The sequence below is a fragment of the Aspergillus costaricaensis genome, assembly GCF_003184835.1.
Source record: "Aspergillus costaricaensis CBS 115574 unplaced genomic scaffold BO79scaffold_15, whole genome shotgun sequence".
NCBI lineage: Eukaryota > Fungi > Ascomycota > Eurotiomycetes > Eurotiales > Aspergillaceae > Aspergillus > Aspergillus costaricensis.
In genome coordinates this window covers 829,193-848,399 of record NW_020291815.1, presented here as the reverse complement: position 1 = coordinate 848,399, position 19,207 = coordinate 829,193, and the positions used below count along the sequence as shown (strand labels likewise).

Genomic DNA, 19,207 nt, shown 5'->3' with positions numbered 1-19,207 from the left:
CACCTAACCATCAAAGAAGGTGGGGAACGGCGAAAGTTAATCTTTTCTGGGCTACGGTAAACTCCCCGCTTGTCTTGGACTCAATCTCCGCTTATTGGATCCATGTTCCAGGACACTTTCATTGGCGCCATGCCAAGAGCAACCGATGAGTCAACATAAATGACTACTTTTGGTACTTCCTGCCAATCTAAAACAGTGGTTGGTTGCTTATCATTCACAGAAACGCCAATTAGCAAGATAGTGGATACAGTCGGCGGCGTCCCGAGTGGCGACAATTTGACTAACTTTCCTTTTTGGGACCCCGACATGGACCCAGCCCTCGCCGTCTTGAAAACACTGGTGCCTTCACCATAGAGAAGAAAACATAGCACCATGATCCCCTGCAGGACCCCGAAAAGCAAATTTCGACCATTAAGTTAGCTCCTATCTGCGCGCTAGCCTACTAGCCGTCCCTCTCATTCAGATCAGCACATAGCTTTACCCTTTCGGGACCCCGACCTGAAAGGATCATTTATGCCTGGTATGTAACCGCACCATAAGGACGATCTGTTTTTAATCACGCTATCTGAATCTTCAAAGCTACCTGGACGGCAAATTAGCTTATCCAACTATCATCATTATCTATCAAGTCACTCAGTCTGCTGCAGAAAAGTTCGCTGGCACTGCACGCTTGTCACAGCCCACATACATTGCTAATCTATGGCGCAGTCTGTTACCCGGCACAATGGAATCAGCTGCAACAATTCAATGTACCTCCCAGCAAACTCGATTCCATATCGACTCTCCTAACTATCGCGAGGTAAGAGCACTCGGTTGCAGCAATGAGCTACTCAATAGGCCTCATATGCTGACTATGTCCATGTCTCCAGCTCGACATAAAAGGACTACAAATTCTCGTTACATCTGGGGAGAAGAAGTCGGCCACGAAGGGGAAGTCAAAAGCGAGATCTAAAGACGGCCTCGAGATTTTATCCAACGCGGAATTATCATTAAAGGAAGGTCGGCGATATGCTCTCGTCGGTCGGAATGGGACCGGAAAGTCAAGTGAGACAGACCTGCCAGACACGCCAATTCTAGTTGATGGCTGACCAATCTACGCGATGTGAAAACAGCTCTGCTGAGAAGTATAGCAGAGAAGCTCATTCCTGGAATACCAGAGAACACAAAAATTGCTATACTTCAGCAAACCAGACTGACGGATGGGGCCAAGGATCCTAAGCAAGAGGGTAGGGATAATACAGATCTTAATGTGCTACAGACTGTGATAGAGAGGGCCACGTCTAGAACTACCATTGAACAAGAGATATCGAGTATGTTTATGCCTCAAGAGACTGTGTGCTAGCTAACAAATTAGCCCTGTCTCAGGGAATCGATACCTCAGATCCTTATGCTCCAGTTAGAGCACTTCGGTCGCTGAAACACGAGCGCCTCCAAAAGCGCCTTTTTATATTGGATAAAGATGCTCGACTACGAAGTGGTATGCGAGGCATGCAAGCCAGGAAAGCGCTTGTGGCCTTTGAGAAAGTTGTTGCTGAATCGAAGACAATGTGCGTGAACGATCCGTTAGACATCGACCTTGATCAGCGCTAGCCCTTCCGAACTGACAATTTACTTAGGCTAGAACAACCCAGCGAAGACATCTCGGCCGACACCCTCCAGCAAGAGACTCAAGATGCAGTGGACTTGCTCTCGCAGCTTCAAGCACAAATCGAACCAGCTCTTGTTGTAGAAATAGAGACTAGGGCGCGGAGTATCATGACCGGGTTAGGATTCTCATCTGCAATGATGGCAAAGCCTATCTCCGACTTGTCGGGCGGTTGGCACATGCGAGCAGCTCTTGCAGGTACCCTATTACAGGACGCCGATATACTGATCCTTGACGAACCTACAAACTTCCTCGACATGCTAGGTATTATCTGGCTGCAACGATACCTCATCTCAATGGGGGATAACCGCAAGCCACCTACCATGATTATCGTCTCCCACGATCGTGACTTCATCAGCCTCTGCACGGATCTGATCATTCTCAAAGACAAGCAGCTCACGTACTTCCACGGAGATCTGCCCACATACGAGATATCGCAATCCGAACGACGAAAATATCTCACGACGATGAAGGAAGCACAGGATAAGCAAAAAGCCCACATTGAGAAGACGATTGCAGCCAATCTCAAAGCGGGCAAGGCAAACGACGATCAGAACAAGATTCGACAAGCAAAGTCACGTCAGAAGAAACTGGATAACCGGTGGGGCATGGAAGTCGGTGCTAGGGGCGGTAGATTTAAGTTGAATCGCGACCTAGTTGGCTACCACTTTACAGCTCGAGAGGAGATCGACATACCCCCGGAAGAACGACCGGTTATTATAAATTTACCGGAGCCGCCTGATCTACGATTCCCAGGATCGCTAATAACCCTCGAAAAAGTTAGCTTTCGTTACGCCGCTACGTCTCCGATCGTCATCCGAGATGTCGACCTCTCGGTCGGTATGGGCGACCGCATTGGTATACTGGGGTTGAACGGGGCGGGCAAGTCAACACTTATTCAAACATTAGTGGGAGAAACAAATCCGACACAAGGAACCAGGAATACACACCCTCGCCTACGCCTGGGATATTACTCCCAGCATGGAGTGGAGGGTCTGCAAGCCCTTGGTGCGCAAGATGAAACACTCACATCGCTAGCACTATTGACCCAGGATGTTAATGGGGAATTGACAGAGGGTGAGATCCGCGGCCTCCTAAGTCAGCTGGGGCTGCCTGGGCGTCTAGCCTCAGATGTACCTATTCGCAAGCTGTCGGGCGGACAGCTGGTTCGCTGTGCACTGGCACGGTTGTTCTGGCGTCGTCCTCATTGCCTTGTTTTGGATGAGGTCACAACCCACTTGGACTATGAGACTGTTACGGCTTTGAGACGGGCGCTTAATGAGTGGGATGGGGCGGTTGTTGCTGTTAGTCATGATAGATGGTTTATGAGGGGGGCTGTGGAGGGGGGTATAGATGAAGGGCAGTCGGAGGATGAAGAGGATAATACTGTGGATGAATTAGAGAATAGGAGGAGAGTCATGTATATGGTACGTGGCGGGGAGTTGAGTGTTCTGGGACGTGGTGTTGATGAGTTTGAGGAACTGATGGAAAGACGTGTGAGGAAGTTGATACACTAGTACCAAAATAGCATGTGCGGTGAAGAGGCTATCAGGGTAGAAGAATTTAGCCTGATATTATTCGGCAGTATCTGGACAGATGAAACTCATAGCAAATTCAGAAGCTTTGGTCACTGTCCAATATACCATGTTGTTTGGGGGCTGCCTACCGCCGATCTTTCGTGACAGCTGGTGCAAAAGCAACTAGTGACTATGGAAGCAAGTCTTCCACTTCACAGCCAATGCCATCTTTTTGAATTCCGCCGAGGATAGAGCACGGTCAAAATACCTTGACATATAGGGCAAACAATTGCCGTTACCGAGAATAGTAGTTAAAGGTAGCCTACAACTAAGAATCGGATGTCCTAGATACCCCTGTCTAGTGACGTCCATCTAATTTAAGCCCTGGCCATCTCGGCTCTCATATATTGGATTATATGCCGATGATCCTAGCATGGTCTCATCCGTACCCATTACGAAGTGCAGAAGTTCAGACCACACGCCGCGGAGAGCCATAAGCCGCGGAAAATGGTCACCCGTGGAAAGCCACAAACCGTGGAATTAATCAATTCAGTGTTGCGAGCCCTGTCCAGTGCAGAAAATCGACTTCCCAAACCGGACGTTTTGGTCCCCAAACCAGACATCGGCAAGCGATGCTACCTCTTCAGAGAGTTTACCGCCGGGGACTGCGAAGAGCAATCTTAGCTTAGGGCGCCTGAATGGTCCGGGGCAGGTTTCGGCTTATACTATTTAGACAGGGGTCTGTTCCTCCTACGGGGTTCAGGAATTGCCTGGCCCACTGTCAAGATTGAATCTGCCGGATGCGCTAGCTAATTGAGCGGGATCGGTTAGCAATTTAACCTAGCACGTCTCGGATCTGTTAATGATCATCGCCCTACGGGTTGATTGCCTTTCAAGGAAAGAACTGGCTCAGAAATTAAGCAACACCAAATAGGTTTGATTGGATTCGATATACACTAGCTGCGCCTTTCCCGGCTGAAAAGGAGTACCGATCTTGAATGGGTGTTTCCAATAAGACTGGTGGATTGTCTAGCTCTTACACGACCGACATTCTAGAACGAAGAACCAAGCTATTATTTCCCGGGATGGGGTCAATTTACCCAGGCTGCGCCTAAAGCCTTCTCATAGAGGCTTAGTTGACACTAGCGGTCCAGTTGTCAACCGTGAAGGTTGCCGGGCCACCGGTGAACGGCTCAGTTCCAAATTGCAGAGCTAGTGATCATTTTTGTTAGTGACCGTTTCACTGCGGCGCTCGGTAGTAGAATCGGGAAAACTCACTGATCAAATGCTGAGAGCTAGCCGGGAAGCCTTGGTTCTGGGTGAGATAGTTGAAGAAGTCCTTGATGTCCCCACTGTACGAGTTGATAGAAGATCCTGCCACGAAGCTATATGTCTTCTGCTCCGCACCGGCCTGGACGCTGGTACCATACCACACCTCCCAGGACTTGCCTCCCACAGTGGCCGTGGCAATCTGCTTGCCAATAGGCTGGACTGAGCCGTAGCGGGCAAGCCTGGTGACGTTAGCCTCCTCCATCTATCTTGCTCGCGACGTCACATACCAAATCATAAGCTCATAGTCACCGCTGGAAGTGGCATGATCCGCATTCGCCGCGGTGAACAAATCATATGAGACATCGGCTTGGACATTAGTGTCGTCCTGGCTCCATTGCACCGAGGTGGGAATGCTTGACACCTCGCTGACTAGCTTCTTGTCAAACGTAAGGCCGGAGTTAGAGTAGCTTTTCACTGTTCCCTCGCCACCACTCCAGGTCCATTTGGTATGCCATGAGGCACCACTGCTGCTAAGCTTGTCGACGTAGACACACTGGCTGCCAGTGCCCTGGTATTCTCCCCAGAGGTTCTGGTTCACCGAGTATGGGGGGCTCGAGGCACTGTCATACTGAGAGCACATCGTCTGGCCCATGGCGGTGGCCGCAAGCATGGAAAGTGTCACAGCGAGCTTCATGTTGGGCAATAGAGCAGAGAAACGGTAGGTGAGAAGTTTTCGAAGAGGGGAAGAGGTTGGTTGTTTGGAATAAGACACGAACACGGACGGGGCGGCAGACGACGCAGTTTAAATAGATCGGATCTGGTCAATGATGCTTACTATTGACACTGACCTTGTCCGACTTTCCGTGTCCAATGCGGCATTCACCAAGGAGTAAGCCAAATAGCTATAGCGGGTGCGCCGTCATTAACGCCAACCTGCAACATTGACATGTACATCCTCCGTTTCAAAATGAGACCCTGCTTCGGAGCACTTTCCGCTTCAAGTTAGCGATGGTCTGTGGCAGTCAGCAACCAAGCATTGTGGAGAACGGGATCTCCAGGAATAAATTAAAGGGTCCTGCCTGTGCTGACGATATCCATTATGAACATGACCTATCGGATGTACAGAAGAACAGGTTGATGATCGGTAATTTATCGGAGAATATCAACAGAGCTTGGAGTAATGTCTAATTCACTGAAAATATAACTCATCTGGTTTATCTTACGACTAGGTTAAAGTCTCTAGGGGCCATGGCACCATATCGATTGGGGATTATGGTACTTTCTTCCATATAGTACCTCCGGGTTTTTGTTTAAACGCAGTTCTCTGATGGGCCCTTCTCCTCTTATCCAATGTCTTGTTTTATCTGTGATACTTTCTTTCTCCCAGTTCCTTCTTGCCTACAAATCCTTATTCAAACATAACTTTTTTTTAATCAAGTTTCCTCCTGCCTCCAGAATCTCCTGCGTGCAGGTTTTGGATGCCTGTCATTGTCCATTATTCATAATTATGATTTCGAGCGAGTAATTTGCTTATAATTAATCTCAGTGTAACTCACCAGCTAGCCAAAAGAAAGCAATTGCCTAGACCCTTTCCGTATCGCCCTCCACTGCCTATCTACTAAACCCCCGATTTTACCCACCATCTCAACTACTGCAACTCGGCTCATCCGATATTCTGATTAGCTTGTAAACTGCCGTAATGCCTTGATTTGGATACCTACAATCAAAAGGATGCATGATATTGAATACTCACTAATATAAAATAGGAGATTTCGCGCGGGGGTTGGGAGGGGGCCGAACGAATAATATTTGCATGATGCTGCCAGCTCTCAATGGAACGAACATGGAGGAGAAGGAGGTAATGTTGTCTTGGGCTTAGTAGTAGGTCTATAAATAGGTATGAGGACATGGGCCTGTTGGGGCTATGATGGGGGCCGATGGGGCTGAGGTCTGTTGGTCTATCCCTTTTTCCTAGCATACTGTTGTTTCTGGGATGGACAGGCGATCTGCTGGGAAGGAAGGGGAGTCTGTCATGGATCATATGGCGTTAGTAGCAAAGGTCCAGGACTATTGGATTGGATTTTTGGGGGTATCTGTGCTCAAGATTCGTGATAAGGTGGTTTGAGGTGAGGATAGGGCTACTAGGGCTACCATATTGGCCAAGACACGCTGTGGGTGGGGAGGAGCTTGGAAAGAACATCGAATCCATAGCTTGTTCGGGACTTTTGGCTAAATGGTTATGGCGACAATGGATTCGCCGGCTTGGCCAGTCTAAGCAGCCCACTTTAGCTCATATTCATGCTGTGACATTTATCCGTTAGTAATCCCAAGCTTCTAAATAACGTCCACATGCCCTCCTTCAAGCAAATGGCCCGTGAAACTCCACCAAGACTGCCGGAAACCGACGGTCCACACTGGCCCAAGCCTCCTCAACCAAAAGCCCTTCCGAAATTTTGACTATTCCAGTGACAGCGACACACAGTCTAAGTGCGCTAACTCGCACCACTCCTATCCAGTCGTGCATCTCTTTGCAGTATTGTATTTCACAAAGCAGGATTTTCTACCAGTTGTCATGATTTAGTCTATCATCAACTTGCATGCATTCATCCGAGGCTTACTCACCTTATTTTTGATAATTGTCAATAAGTGACCGAAAATCGGCTTTAATGCGACGGTGCTGAGAGTCACCCTTGTGCTGTCAAGCGTGTTCAGGTAATCCAAGGCGAGCGCTTGGGCTATTGAGGCGTCGCCTGTGGCGGTAATGGCTCGGGTCTGGGCGCGGATCGAAGTGATGCTATTCTTGTCTAATTCGACTGTAGAGAGGGTCTTTTGAAGAACAATAGCTTGCTCACTGAGACGCTGGAGGAGTGAGATGAGGTTACCAACGCCACTCTCTGGATTGGGAATGCCGGGCGGGGGTGCAGAGGGTTGTGCAGGTACGGTAGCAGCAATGCTTGGGGATGAAGTGATGCTGGTAGTGACATAGTCTACATTGACATCAGAAGTGGGCTGACCGAAGAGAGGTGAGACGAGGCTAAGAAACGTTGAGATTGTGAGTATCAGTTTCATTTCGATATATGAGTAGCAAGTGGGCCCAGGCTGGGTGGCATAAGACAAGACTAAGAATATGGTGGCTCCGCCTTGACTATTATATATGACTAGATTATGAACAGGGTCGCATGTAGCTTGTGCATAAGATACACTGCATTTGTGCTACTATGATATATCTACGGCAACAACTGGACGGACTGGAAAGCTGTGATCGTCTATAATCGATATTGCCTAGGCTTCCCATATCGGGACGTATGCATCACGCATAACACCTCGTATATCGATACAATCTGGGATCTAATCGTGTGTTCTGCATATATATAGTGTTATGGTAAGGCCGGATTATTCGACTAGGAATAATAGAGGTGCATATATGAGCCTGGCCATATGCTAAATCACTGTTAGGGTTACAGTGCGGTCATGTGTAACCGGGAGAGAATAACGCCGCAGACTAGGACCATATGGCTAGTACAGTCGGTAGAAAGGCTGCCCACCCATACCCACGTCCTTCCTACTTGAACTAGCTCACATGAAGTGGGCTCTGTTCAATGACTGTATTGAGCACTGGAATTCTACTCAATCTTAAATTTCATAAGTCACAGTTATTGGGCAAGCGTAAACGTAACATTTACATCAAGGACAGTAGTGATCTTGATTGGCTATAGACCTTTATAAGTGTGTTAGTATTATACAATCATGGATGTCTTGCAAAAATGGCATGTTGTTATACTCGGTTTCTGGGACCATCCCAAGATTGATAATCAAGCCGTTCATCCACCAGGCTCGGCAAGTAAGTATCGGGTACTGCTTGTGCTCCCAGCCCATTGCCAAATGCAAAGATCCCCAATGCCATCCTGTAATCGGACGATTCAGCGTTACGCACTAGCGTCTTATCAATCCACACGGCACTACTGCACCTCAACGCCAATCATGCATCGTCAACCCCATATCGCGGCCGCTGCTTGATAAGAAATGCGGAGAAGTCCAGATAAGAGGGTGAAGGCATCGGCCTCCCCTCTTTCCCCTCTCCATCCATCCAAAATGCCTTCGTCCTCGAGTACAGCCCGTGCAAGCACTTCCTGCCGTCGCTGCCACCGACGGAAGAAGCGCTGCGACCGTACGCTTCCACAATGTGAGACCTGTATCCATGCCCAGGTAGAATGCAGTTTTCTCGATGATGATCGACAAGTCGGCACGTATCCAATCACGTAAGTCCGCTAACAGTAATCCGAGTTCGTCCGCTGATTGTAGGGTTGAAGATACGTACAAGGACTGGAGACTCGCGTTAAGGAGCTAGAAAAACAACTTTCCGCGGCCTTAGTATCATCACCATATTCTAACCTCCAACCCGACCATGACTTCGACCAGCCAATAATCAACTTCGCGACACCCCCGGATACAGACATCAGTGACACCTTCCCCTTTGCGACTCCTCCATCTCACAGCCGATCGGACTTTCTGGTCGATGAGCTCAAGCGACTGTCCCTAGAAGCTGCAGCAGAACGACATCTTGGTTCCTCATCGGGACTATCCTTCGCCAAGCTGACCCAGGCAGTCTTACGACGGCTATCCCCCGACAAAGCCGAGTTTATATTCGACGATACTCCTGATGAGTCTACAGAGCAATACGATGGACCTCTCTCAGATCCTCTACTCGATGCGTCAACTTCGCTCTGGGAATTGAACAACTCCTTCTCATCGCCATGCCTATTCAACCAACTCCCTCTGTCACACGTCATGGAAGACGAGACAACGCTAGCTGATCTGCAGTTCCCAGAAAGGGCACATATCGAATACCTAATGGAGTTTTACTTTGCACATTCCCACACTCTGTACCCTATCATCCGTCAAACCGAGTTCGCATCCGTCATATGGCGAGTATACAACAACCCACAGGACAATCTAGCAGGGTCCGCGCTGTGGATGTTCCGCATCTGGATGGTTCTAGCCATCGGGTCGACAACACACTGCTCAGTGACATTGGGAGACGAGTCGGAGTCTGTACTGTACTACAACAAGGCGATGGTATACTTCGAGGACGCGCTTGGCTTGGGCGATATGGTATGTCATGTTCCTCCTCCAGTGACAAAGTCGATTTATTGACCAGTCAGGCTGCGCTAGAAGTTATGATGCTGCAAGTCTCATACTCCTTCTTCAACCAAGTCGGTCCAAGTACGTTCACCCTCAACCTGTTCTATATCATACTAAACGAATTCAAGATACATTCTTCCTCGTCGGGGTTGCCGCCCGCATGGCCATCGGTATAGGTCTACACAGCTCTTCAAGCTACGCCAATCTTCCATCCGACGTAGTCGAGTATCGCAAGCGGATATTCTTCTCTCTATACATGATGGATAGGTATCCCTCCCCTATCCCCACACCTTGTCCCATATCCACTAATGAAGAATAACAGAGTAGTATCCATAGCCCTAGGCCGCCCTTTCGCCATCCACGACAACGACATTGACATCGAAGTAACTCCCACTTCTCCACCGCACCCCAAATTCAGTCTCCATTTTAAACTAACCAACAATCTACAGCCCTTCACCGACACCACCACAACAGACGACCCAACCCACACAACCGACCTCTCCATACCCCTCCACATCCTCTCCCTCCGCCGCATCGCCAGCGAAATCACTACCGCCCTGCACTCCCCAACCAACACACCCAATCGAGACCGGAATAATACCCTCCAAACCCTACACAAAAAGCTCCTCCAGTGGCGGCGCACCATGCCCTTTCCTCTTCCACCAACCCCATCGCCAATCCCACACCTAACCAGCGCTTGGTTCGATCTGAACTACTACACGCACATGACAATGCTTTACCGACCCTCTCCTCTATTCCCCTCTCTAGACGAACAGAAAGTGAAGGTGTTAGCGACAGCCGCTGCCATGGCGATCCGGCAGGCGATGAATTTGCATCGGCAGGGCCGGTTCGCGTATAACTGGCTAAATCTGCTAGGGGTATTCCAGAGCGCGGTGGCGCTGATGTATGCTACGCTAGCGAGGCCGGATGAGTTGGGGGTTGTGGTTAGGGAGAGTAAAGTGGTGGAGGATTTGGGGCTGGTCGCAGAGCTGTTGAGGGTTTTTGGGAGGAAGTTTGGGGTTGCGCGGAGGTTGGAGAGGATTGTAGGGGTTGTGGTGGGGAGATTAGAGGGGTATTGTTCTGGTGGATAGCAGTTACTGATACTAAAGGAATGTTTATATAAGGGGGTAGTGAGGAGGGTAATTAGTTCTTGATTCAGTATTATATATCAAATTCGAACATTGCCAATTTAGTAGTCAGGTAGCTGGACGGTCGACATGAGAAACAATGACGACGTCGAACACGGATAACGGTCACGAGAAAATTTACCAGAAAAGCCAGGTACGCCTCAGGAAATGCGACCAGTCTCATAAACATAGCTTTCGGTAGTCATTTCTCTGCCTTTGACTAGACTTAGAGCAACCACCGTGATGGGACCGCCTCGAATGAGAGAATGCAGCGGTCCACCCGGTGCAACCAGCTCAGCTTGAAGGATTCCGGCCACAACGAGAATAGGAAGGCATGGCTTCACTCTGTGGATGTGGTTGACATAACGCGTGATAACTTCAGCACTATCCGCAACAGCTTCCACAAGCACAACAGTGTGCATTTCCCGTAGATGGTCATCATCGATGTATTCTGGGTAAACTGTCCGCAGGGTGCAAGCTTTCTGAAAGACATCCCGAATTCCAGCGGCCATCTGGTGGCTACCTCCCTTTAGGGGAATAGTAAGCATGCCGCTTTCACGGACAAGTTGATAGCCAGTGGCTTTGAGCTCCTCGGAGACATCAATAGCAGCCTCCTCAACGCCTCCTAGCTCGCTTATGTATTCACTGGCAAGATACCATCCAACTTCATGATAGACCTTTTCCTCCAAACGCTGATCGGGGAAGTATATCGTTCTCAGCATCTTGGTATGCAGCAACTTTGCTACACCCTTGTGGGTCGCGTGGGCAAGGGTAAATTGATGTTGAATGAGTTGATCCAAAAAGGCTGGCTCCTCGAGTTCCGTCAGATGGAGGGTGGTTGAGTCTATGCAATCCTTCGAACCCTTCAATTTCGAAGCCACGTCGGATAACCATACTTCATTATAGAAGCGATTATCTGGGCGGCGAAGGATGATCGAATAATGTGCTCGATGAAGCATGTGCTCAGGCGAACCGTGTCCTCCAAAGGCCCACACCTGCAAGTTATGGACTGTCCTGAGACGTTCGATCAATCTCTCTTTAGCCGTAGGGGTGACTATATAACCGTTGGAGAGTGGGCCCGAGCCAATGACCTTGACAGATTGCGAGAGACCCTCTTGCGCCAGAACCCTTTCCCACAGCAAGCGTAGTCTGGAAGTCACCAGGATGATGCGAAGGCGCGGACACTTCGAGACACGATGCAGAAAGCTTCTGATTTCGGGATAGAGAGCAACTACAGACGCAGCCTTTCCGCAGGCCTCGTCAAATCGGCCGTCGGCTACAGCTTGCTCGTACGCTAAGCTTGATTGACGGCATTCCGAGTAATCTTCATTAAAGCCACACCACGGGTGTCTCATCGGCAAGGCACGGGGTCTCTTGTCATTACTCTCACCAAAATAGAACATTTCCCAGAAGGCCTGCTCTTCATATTTGGGTGCGAAGACTCCATCGCAGTCCATGACTAGGACCTTGTCCACCTGCCCTTGCCAAGGAGCTACAACTTCGTCAATACACTGATCCACAATGCCTTGATTGTGTTCTTCATTTCGATCAAGCTGAAAGGTGTGAATGAGGGTGATAATCTTCGGAAGGTCATGCGGATCCACCATGGTGAACATGATCTTCCGGTCGAAACACGTGTCTTTCAGCCCAATGATTTCTTCATCGGCCCATTTGCGAAAGTAATCAAGAGAACACCAGGTAAGATGATTCTTTTCAGCGTCCTCCATACAACGCTGATGGACTACCTCGACAGGGGTGTTCACATACATGATATGCGTGAATGGCCTATTGAGGGTACCATCATCCAGAAGTGTCGTGTATGGATGGTCGCCGAAGTCGTCCGGTTGCATGTAATTAGCTGTGGCGATCCCTGTGACCCCAGCATCATCACATTCATGGCTGATGGATTCAAAGGCGCTATCATAGGCAAACCAGTGAACAGGGCAGGCTTTTTTGACCTCTTCGTACTCATAGAACGAAAAAGGGCCCCCCTCAAGTTCCCTTCGGAGCTGATTCAGAAGATGGGTCTTTCCAGATCCGGGAAGGCCAAAGATGCCTATCATATTTTGTCTGGGTGGACCGGATGGATTCAAGTCGTTGCTTATGAATCTTCCCGACATGATGTAGTGATATTGCAGTAATCGGAAGAGTATGGGCTATAAGACACATAACCAGGGGCTTGTCAAAGCAGTATGTATCGATGGCCTGGGAAGAAAATAGAGTATGAAAAACGCTCCACGGGTCAGCGATGAGTCGATAGAGGAAGTGAAATCCAAGGTACAAGGACTACATACTTATATCGAGACAAGAGCAACCATGGGGATCACAAAAGCATGTAAATAAAGCATGAAGTCTGTTGCTAGAGCTTGAATCGAGGAAACCCCAACTCTGTTACATACTTGCTATTCTGCCATATCGGTTAGCACCGTACGATCTTTTGACTGTTATGCCATGGTTTGTATATCTGAAGTTCTCCATGTGAAAGACTGTTTCATATAGTAGGTGTAACTTAGCGGTACCAATCATTCTTGATCACTGATAGGTCCCTTCAATTACAATTAAAATAAGCACGGTCCCATCGGAAACTCCCGTATATGACATTAATAAAGGGGCTCTGCCCATATCTGCTACAATAGCTGCGCGGGTAATCGCACACATTTGAAAGCAGTTCCTCAACTCTTTATTCTTGGCAATTCGACAAACATCGGAACGAACAAACAACAAAGCAGCCTGAAATCGGGGGCAACCGAATAATTTATAACATTATCACCAAGAATATACACCCAAAGTGAGGCGAATCAAAATAATTGGTCCACAATTTAGCACCATGAGTTGTCCTCAGTGCTTAGTGATAAACGGCTGTTTCAATTCGTTCTGACCACCCCACTTGAATGCATCAACGTGGACAGCTCCACAAAATCACTTATCATGATCGTAAATACACCCAAATCCCAATTCAAGTCTAAGACTAAACCGCGGAAACACCCATCACCACTACCACTGATCCCGTCTACAACCGAGAAAGAAAGGACCAAAAATGGTCTTCAAATCCCTCCCCAACCTCCTCACAACCCTAACAACCATCTCCAAAACCACCCACGACCTGCTCTCCACCATACTGATCGCCCAAGACTCCCACGGCGACAACCCCCTCTACGCCAGCACGGCCCTCACCCTGGCCAGCAGCTTCGCACCGCCCGCCCTCGCCGCAATCACCATCCACCAAGCCCTCGAAACCAACACCCAACTACGCCAAATCTCCTCCCACCTGGGCACCATCTCCGACACTCTCGCCCGCGACAATGCACTGCGCGTCGCATCCGAATTCCCCACCCTCGTGTACAACATGCTCCAACACAAAATCAAATCCGAGCCGTCCTCAATATGGTACCTCGTTTACCACCCGGACACGATCTGGCGACATCATTTCGAGGATTTGGTTCTGAATCGCGGCGTGCTGGGTGAGCGTTTCATTGGGATATTTGGGAGTTTGGATGCGGTGGTTATTTATATGCAGGCTATGAGGAGGGCAGGTGTGGGGAGAGGAGGCGGGGAAGGGGAGGTGCATTTCAGGTTACTTGTTCCGGCGTACTATCCCATTACGGTGGAGACGCCGATCAAGTTTCCGGTGGAGAGTATTGAGCCGTTCGATGTTTATTGTGATGTGCATAATGGGGTGCCGTTGGTAAGAATGTTTCTTCCGGGGGTCAGGGAGGGCGAGTTGGGGAATGTGGGGTTGTGGAAGCCGCAGAGGGGGTTTTGGGAACAACGTAAGTTGTCCTATTCCGGAGCCGTTGATTTGAGGTGCTGATGGGGTAATAGTGTTTGGAATAGGGACTGGACAGGATGAGAATCCCAGGTTGTTGGGGATGCAGGTATTGCATGATGGGGAGATTGGGAAGACGGACGGATTGGTGATTCATGATCAGTCCGTCGATGAGCCAATACGACAACCTGGCGAGCAGGTACAAGTGCAAGAGAAGATGCGTGATGTGCTGGCAGAAGATCCAGTGAGTGGTGACGAGTACATATATGAGGAAGCCGTTGGTCGAGAAACAGATGATGAGTTGGAGCGCGCCTCGACAGTCGCATCAGCTGGAGAGACCGAACAGCATACTATCCGACATCATTCGCGTCGACATAAGAGTCGGCACAGCACTGCATCCCAGGCTGGATCCGTGGCTGGCAGTGACTTCTACTCGGTTTATTCGTGGACCTCTGGTCAGAGCTCCCGTAGCTCAGGGAGGAGACACAAGCGTCGACATGACAGTCGGAATGGGAGTGATCGAAGCAGTCGCCGATGAGTTGCAGCCTGCGAAGAGATGAAGTGTCAAGAGCACGTCTAAAAGACACATACTTGCAGACATACTACCAGCTACAGATCTGGCAACGGTCGTACTATGGGGTTGCACACTCTCATTACTCGAACCGTCCTGAGAATAACATGTCATTTACATCAATCAGGCTAAACTCATATTACATGCAATGTCGCCGTTAAATAGGTATATAGCCACTACCACTCCAACGCAATCGTCTTCGCCTTAGGACCACCACACTCATACAGCGCCAACAACCGTCTGTCATCGAGAGTGAAGATACCCGGCCAGTGACTCGAATCCCGACACACTGTCGTGGGCCTCGTCCACATAATCCTCCCGTCATGGGGCATGGACCCAAAGACGACCTTGACACAAGCATTCTTGGTCCAGTTTACCTCATCAAAATCCTCATCGCACATGAAGATGACAGCCAATGATCCATCACCGAGACTAGCGATCTGAGGGGCTCCCGCGTTGTGTCCCTGCGCGGGCACATACACCTGCTGCCTGCCACCCCACGTCTCGCCATCATCGTAACTAACCAACGCCTCGACATCGAACGTGCCATACGTGGTCGTCTCAAAGACCATAACCAACGCTTCGCAATTCCTCGCCTGATCCCACGTCCTCGCAATACCATTCATACCATCTCTGCGCTGATCCTCCGCCCCGTGCAGACACTGCGGTGCCGACCACGACGAACCCCCATCATACGACCTCACCAGCATGGTGCACTGGTTGTTATGCGCAAACTCCTGCGAATACGTGAGCTGGATCTCGCCCGGCCGACGACCCAGTCTCATAAACGGTTCCCAGATACCCAAGGGGGCGGGCTTCTCTGCGGCCTGGGAGGCGAAGGACCAACTGCGCCCGGCGTCCGTGGAACGGCAAACAGTGATGCGGAAGTGTGAAGGGCCACCAGGACCAATATCGTGATTACGGAAGGCAGCAAGGACAGTTCCAGGTCCGATCTCGAGAAGGTACACGTTGTCGACGTCGCCCTTGCCGCGGGTGATTTCGCCATGGTCGGTGAAAGTTTGGCCGTTATCCTCGCTGATTGAGACCATTAGGACACGTTCACCGCCGCCAACAAATCGCGTGAATGAGGCAAGGATGCGACCGTCGTGGAGGCGCGCGAGGCGTGGGTAGGTGCCGGCGGGGTGGGGGGAGAGGAGGCGCTCGTCGTTGTGGATGACGCGGTTGCCGGCGAGACGGTTGTCGCCTGGTGGGGGCGGCTGTTGGTAGGGTTGGCCTTGGCCATGGCCGTGGTGACCGTGATGGTCGATTCCGAGGGTGTTGAGGATTTTCTGGCCGAAGTGTCCAGGCATGATGAGAGTAGTAGGGAGAGTGAAAGACGGATAGAGTTGGAGTGGGAGGTGTTTGGACCCTAGGACCCTGAGAAGGCTGACAGGCGGGGTATTTATTTGGAAATGGAGTCAAAGTGGGGAGTGGCTGAGGCCCAGGATGACGTCATCAGGGGGATCGGCGGTGAAACACGGTTGCCTGACCTGATGCTATAATTATGATGATGTTCACTCAGCTGGTTAGCCATGTTGGTGAATTGTTGGAGTCATGGGCGGGTGAATGGTGGTTGGTGATGCGATGCGGTGGGGTGAATTGCGTACTATGTAGCCGTAGTACAGGGCATACCGAGGCGTTAGGGCTGATCCGCACCTGTTGTGGCCCTGTTTCGCGGGGAAGGATTAAGTGTCAGTAGCTTGATTGGTTGAGAAGCTTTGTTTTGATACTGAGTAGTTTCTCGCTATGGATACATAAATAGCCTTTTCTCCTATGACTATCTGTGCTGATGGGGTGTGTGGGCCAGTCGTTTGCCTTTTACGAATGTCCAGGACTCCGGGTATATTTTCTATCCTCATAAGTAGATGTCCTGTTTTATTGCTTACGAAACAGTGCTGAAAGGCTCCTCTCTGTACAAAAAGGGGCCTTCAGCTAAGTGGTCTTCGAGGACTGGGCCTCACATGACCTAGTGAACCACAGTATTTTGCCTGAGTGAAGCTTATAAGCTATTCGCATTTCAAGCTGCCATTCATAACTCGGTATATTACTAGTTGGTGGAGCTGTTAGCTGAATGACAGTAACTGGAGACTTCACTCCTGAAGCGCACCAAGAGCGGAATTTGACAACCCATAGGCAATTCTGGTCTGTCCCGTCCGGTCGAGATACTGCCTCACCCGAGGTAATATGAGCTTGGAAATCAGTAAATAGTATCTTCTCCTTTCTCTCGATCATCCTTCAGAATGAGAAGTATGCCATATGCAGTACGACAAGCCTGGCACGGGGAATGCTAGTTTGTCCCGTTTTCTTAATGAGAGGGGAATATGGTGAGCATTGGTCATTGGAAGGTAAATGGCACATCTGATTCGAAACCCTAGCTGCCTCTAAGGCTACCTTCATTAGATTGGGGTCTATGCTATATTGGCCTACTATTTCTCCCTGGATCATTGAACGATTAGATAAGCACTTTATCAAGCCCGTATCCGCAAACGCAAGCTACATAGCAAGCCTTTGCGAAATGTCGTGGGCCCCGTAGTTGTTTCAAATGACCGGCGTCCACTTCGGATTGCTGTATCACATCAACGCAGAAGTCAAATTGGTAAGCGTGAAGGAAGTCAGAGCTCGTCTCGCATGGGGACAGTGTATAATTTAGATCGTATAGACTATTTATTTTGATACAGAAGGAAGCTTGTGTACGCCAATCGACTGAAGAGTGAGCCTCGGACTTTTGGGAAAGACAGACGCAAATGGCCGCGATCTTTTAGCAGCCTGCAAATTACCCAGACCATGTCCCATGTGTTGAGCAGGGAATGATAGTACGGAGCACTAATGAATTAATCATGTCTTGCAGCATCATTCACGATAGCCATGGCCTTCACCAGGTCTCCTGCCGCCTACCTGGCGTTGCCTGTAATGTTCTTTCTCTTCCTGAGCTTCTCATCCTTTCAGGATTCCTTCGATGATATTGAGGTCTGATTCCATATCTTGTCATTCGAAACTTCTCTCACAGCAGTTGATCACAGATAGACACTTACTAGCTATGTACAACCCATAGGCTTCATGAAAGTACTTGATCTGCTTTCACCGATAGCTCTTAACCGTTAACTCCCCGCTGATGCTTTGTCGTACAGCTTACAGAAAAGCTTTTCATATTTCTACGTAGGCAACCTTGTCCCCAAGGTGTGATCTCGAGAGCAGACCTATCTGGTAAGATAGCCAGCTCCCACCCTTTACAAAGACTTATGTTGGGATATGATGCACGTCTCATATGTAGGATGTACTACGGAACTATTCAGAGCACACTATCAGAATACAAACGATAACTAATGCTCCGGGAAGCTGCCTTCCCATTTTGACCTAGGTTATAAACTCCCCACATCGTTGGCCAAACTTCCAAACCAGGAACCAGAGCCAAGTTGTACGTTATTGTGTCTGATTAGCGTGTACGCTATGACTGGATTGAAAAGGGTTGGAAAAAAGGCTGTGGAACACATGTTGGATCCCAAGAGGATCAAGGTGGTCCACAGGAAGTTCACAAGACCTACTGTTGGGGCGGGGAAGCCTACTTACCCTACTACAGAACGCGAATTGGGAGCTATCGGCTTCTACTTTGATCGGGGTGATCATACGCGTGAAATTGCCGACACTAGACCGACTGCGAAGCCCGGTGATACTAGGACCGCCAACATCTTTCACTGGCAAGCAGCTTCGCAAGCCAAATCGTTGTCGAACCAATCTTGGATCTGAAAGAACGGTCAGCATAGTGTGATAATGGAATTAAGCGTTCCGCAGGATGCCACCATGGATGAGTTTGGAGTGATCATGAGAGCGGCCGCCGAAAGTCTTTGAAGCATATCCGAAATCATTGACAGTGTTATCTTGTAGCAATACATCTCTCCGCTCCATGCCTTGTATATACTGCCGATTTTGCTGTTCTCTACAGTGAGCCATTCATATGTATGTTCCACAACATGTAGTACGTTCTTGGCCGCTTTGTTCGCTAAGGCCTCTAGTTTGTTATTTTCTGTTCCCCAAACTGTTCCGTTAGCCAGTATCACAATTTCTAATATATTGACACAGCACATTTTGAGGGGCATGTTGCAAGTTTGTTCCCTCACTCAACGTGAACCTACTCAATTCTAATTGGCATGGGGATCGATAAGTCAATTT

At 49.3% G+C, this 19,207-nt stretch overlaps 8 protein-coding genes across 8 annotated transcripts; 4 read left to right on the top strand and 4 right to left on the bottom strand.

Annotated features, from left to right (window-relative positions):
- The first annotated feature begins 440 nt into the window (after positions 1-440).
- BO79DRAFT_194904 (ABC-F family ATP-binding cassette domain-containing protein) lies at positions 441-3,371 on the top strand. Its single transcript, XM_025681087.1, has 5 exons — positions 441-799; positions 870-1,044; positions 1,113-1,310; positions 1,355-1,547; positions 1,617-3,371. The coding sequence occupies exons 1-5, from the start codon at positions 725-727 to the stop codon at positions 3,160-3,162; spliced, it is 2,187 nt and encodes a 728-aa protein (XP_025539883.1). The 5' UTR covers positions 441-724; the 3' UTR covers positions 3,163-3,371.
- Positions 3,372-4,137: 766 nt separating this feature from the next.
- BO79DRAFT_265590 (glycoside hydrolase family 12 protein) lies at positions 4,138-5,181 on the bottom strand. The gene is made up of 3 exons (XM_025686892.1): positions 4,722-5,181; positions 4,441-4,673; positions 4,138-4,374 (listed from the first exon to the last, which is right to left on the bottom strand). The coding sequence occupies exons 1-3, from the start codon at positions 5,126-5,128 to the stop codon at positions 4,295-4,297; spliced, it is 720 nt and encodes a 239-aa protein (XP_025539882.1). The 5' UTR covers positions 5,129-5,181; the 3' UTR covers positions 4,138-4,294.
- Positions 5,182-6,793: 1,612 nt separating this feature from the next.
- BO79DRAFT_217752 (uncharacterized protein) lies at positions 6,794-7,503 on the bottom strand (the record flags this gene model as incomplete). The annotated part of the gene is made up of 2 exons (XM_025683379.1): positions 6,794-6,994; positions 7,057-7,503. The coding sequence occupies 2 exons, from the start codon at positions 7,501-7,503 to the stop codon at positions 6,794-6,796; spliced, it is 648 nt and encodes a 215-aa protein (XP_025539881.1).
- Positions 7,504-8,526: 1,023 nt separating this feature from the next.
- Positions 8,527-10,667, top strand: BO79DRAFT_265585 (fungal specific transcription factor domain-containing protein; the record flags this gene model as incomplete). The annotated part of the gene is made up of 6 exons (XM_025686891.1): positions 8,527-8,693; positions 8,745-9,546; positions 9,597-9,657; positions 9,705-9,843; positions 9,899-9,959; positions 10,026-10,667. The coding sequence occupies 6 exons, from the start codon at positions 8,527-8,529 to the stop codon at positions 10,665-10,667; spliced, it is 1,872 nt and encodes a 623-aa protein (XP_025539880.1).
- Positions 10,668-10,864: 197 nt separating this feature from the next.
- On the bottom strand, positions 10,865-12,823 carry BO79DRAFT_265583 (uncharacterized protein; the record flags this gene model as incomplete). Its single annotated transcript, XM_025686890.1, has 1 exon — positions 10,865-12,823. The coding sequence occupies one exon, from the start codon at positions 12,821-12,823 to the stop codon at positions 10,865-10,867; it is 1,959 nt and encodes a 652-aa protein (XP_025539879.1).
- Positions 12,824-13,740: 917 nt separating this feature from the next.
- Positions 13,741-15,007, top strand: BO79DRAFT_265582 (uncharacterized protein; the record flags this gene model as incomplete). Its single annotated transcript, XM_025686889.1, has 2 exons — positions 13,741-14,473; positions 14,538-15,007. The coding sequence occupies 2 exons, from the start codon at positions 13,741-13,743 to the stop codon at positions 15,005-15,007; spliced, it is 1,203 nt and encodes a 400-aa protein (XP_025539878.1).
- A 129-nt stretch (positions 15,008-15,136) lies between these two features.
- Positions 15,137-16,403, bottom strand: BO79DRAFT_209086 (sialidase family protein). The gene has a single exon (XM_025682529.1). The coding sequence runs from the start codon at positions 16,348-16,350 to the stop codon at positions 15,217-15,219; it is 1,134 nt and encodes a 377-aa protein (XP_025539877.1). The 5' UTR covers positions 16,351-16,403; the 3' UTR covers positions 15,137-15,216.
- A 1,502-nt stretch (positions 16,404-17,905) lies between these two features.
- BO79DRAFT_217747 (uncharacterized protein) lies at positions 17,906-18,784 on the top strand (the record flags this gene model as incomplete). The annotated part of the gene is made up of 4 exons (XM_025683378.1): positions 17,906-18,007; positions 18,169-18,244; positions 18,440-18,455; positions 18,505-18,784. 4 exons carry the CDS (start codon positions 17,906-17,908, stop codon positions 18,782-18,784), a joined length of 474 nt encoding a protein of 157 aa, XP_025539876.1.
- Positions 18,785-19,207: the final 423 nt, after the last annotated feature.

Excerpts from the sequence above, each read along its gene's own strand:
- BO79DRAFT_265590 (XM_025686892.1), bottom strand. The coding sequence starts at position 5,128 with ATGAAGCTCGCTGTGACACTTTCCATGCTTGCGGCCACCGCCATGGGC. Across the intron at positions 4,674-4,721 it reads GACTATGAGCTTATGATTTG|GCTTGCCCGCTACGGCTCAG; the intron begins GTATGTGACGTC and ends TAACGTCACCAG. Across the intron at positions 4,375-4,440 it reads TAGCTCTCAGCATTTGATCA|CTCTGCAATTTGGAACTGAG; the intron begins GTGAGTTTTCCC and ends AATGATCACTAG.
- BO79DRAFT_194904 (XM_025681087.1), top strand. The coding sequence starts at position 725 with ATGGAATCAGCTGCAACAATTCAATGTACCTCCCAGCAAACTCGATTC. Across the intron at positions 800-869 it reads ACTCTCCTAACTATCGCGAG|CTCGACATAAAAGGACTACA; the intron begins GTAAGAGCACTC and ends CCATGTCTCCAG. Across the intron at positions 1,548-1,616 it reads GTTGCTGAATCGAAGACAAT|GCTAGAACAACCCAGCGAAG; the intron begins GTGCGTGAACGA and ends CAATTTACTTAG.
- BO79DRAFT_209086 (XM_025682529.1), bottom strand. The coding sequence starts at position 16,350 with ATGCCTGGACACTTCGGCCAGAAAATCCTCAACACCCTCGGAATCGAC.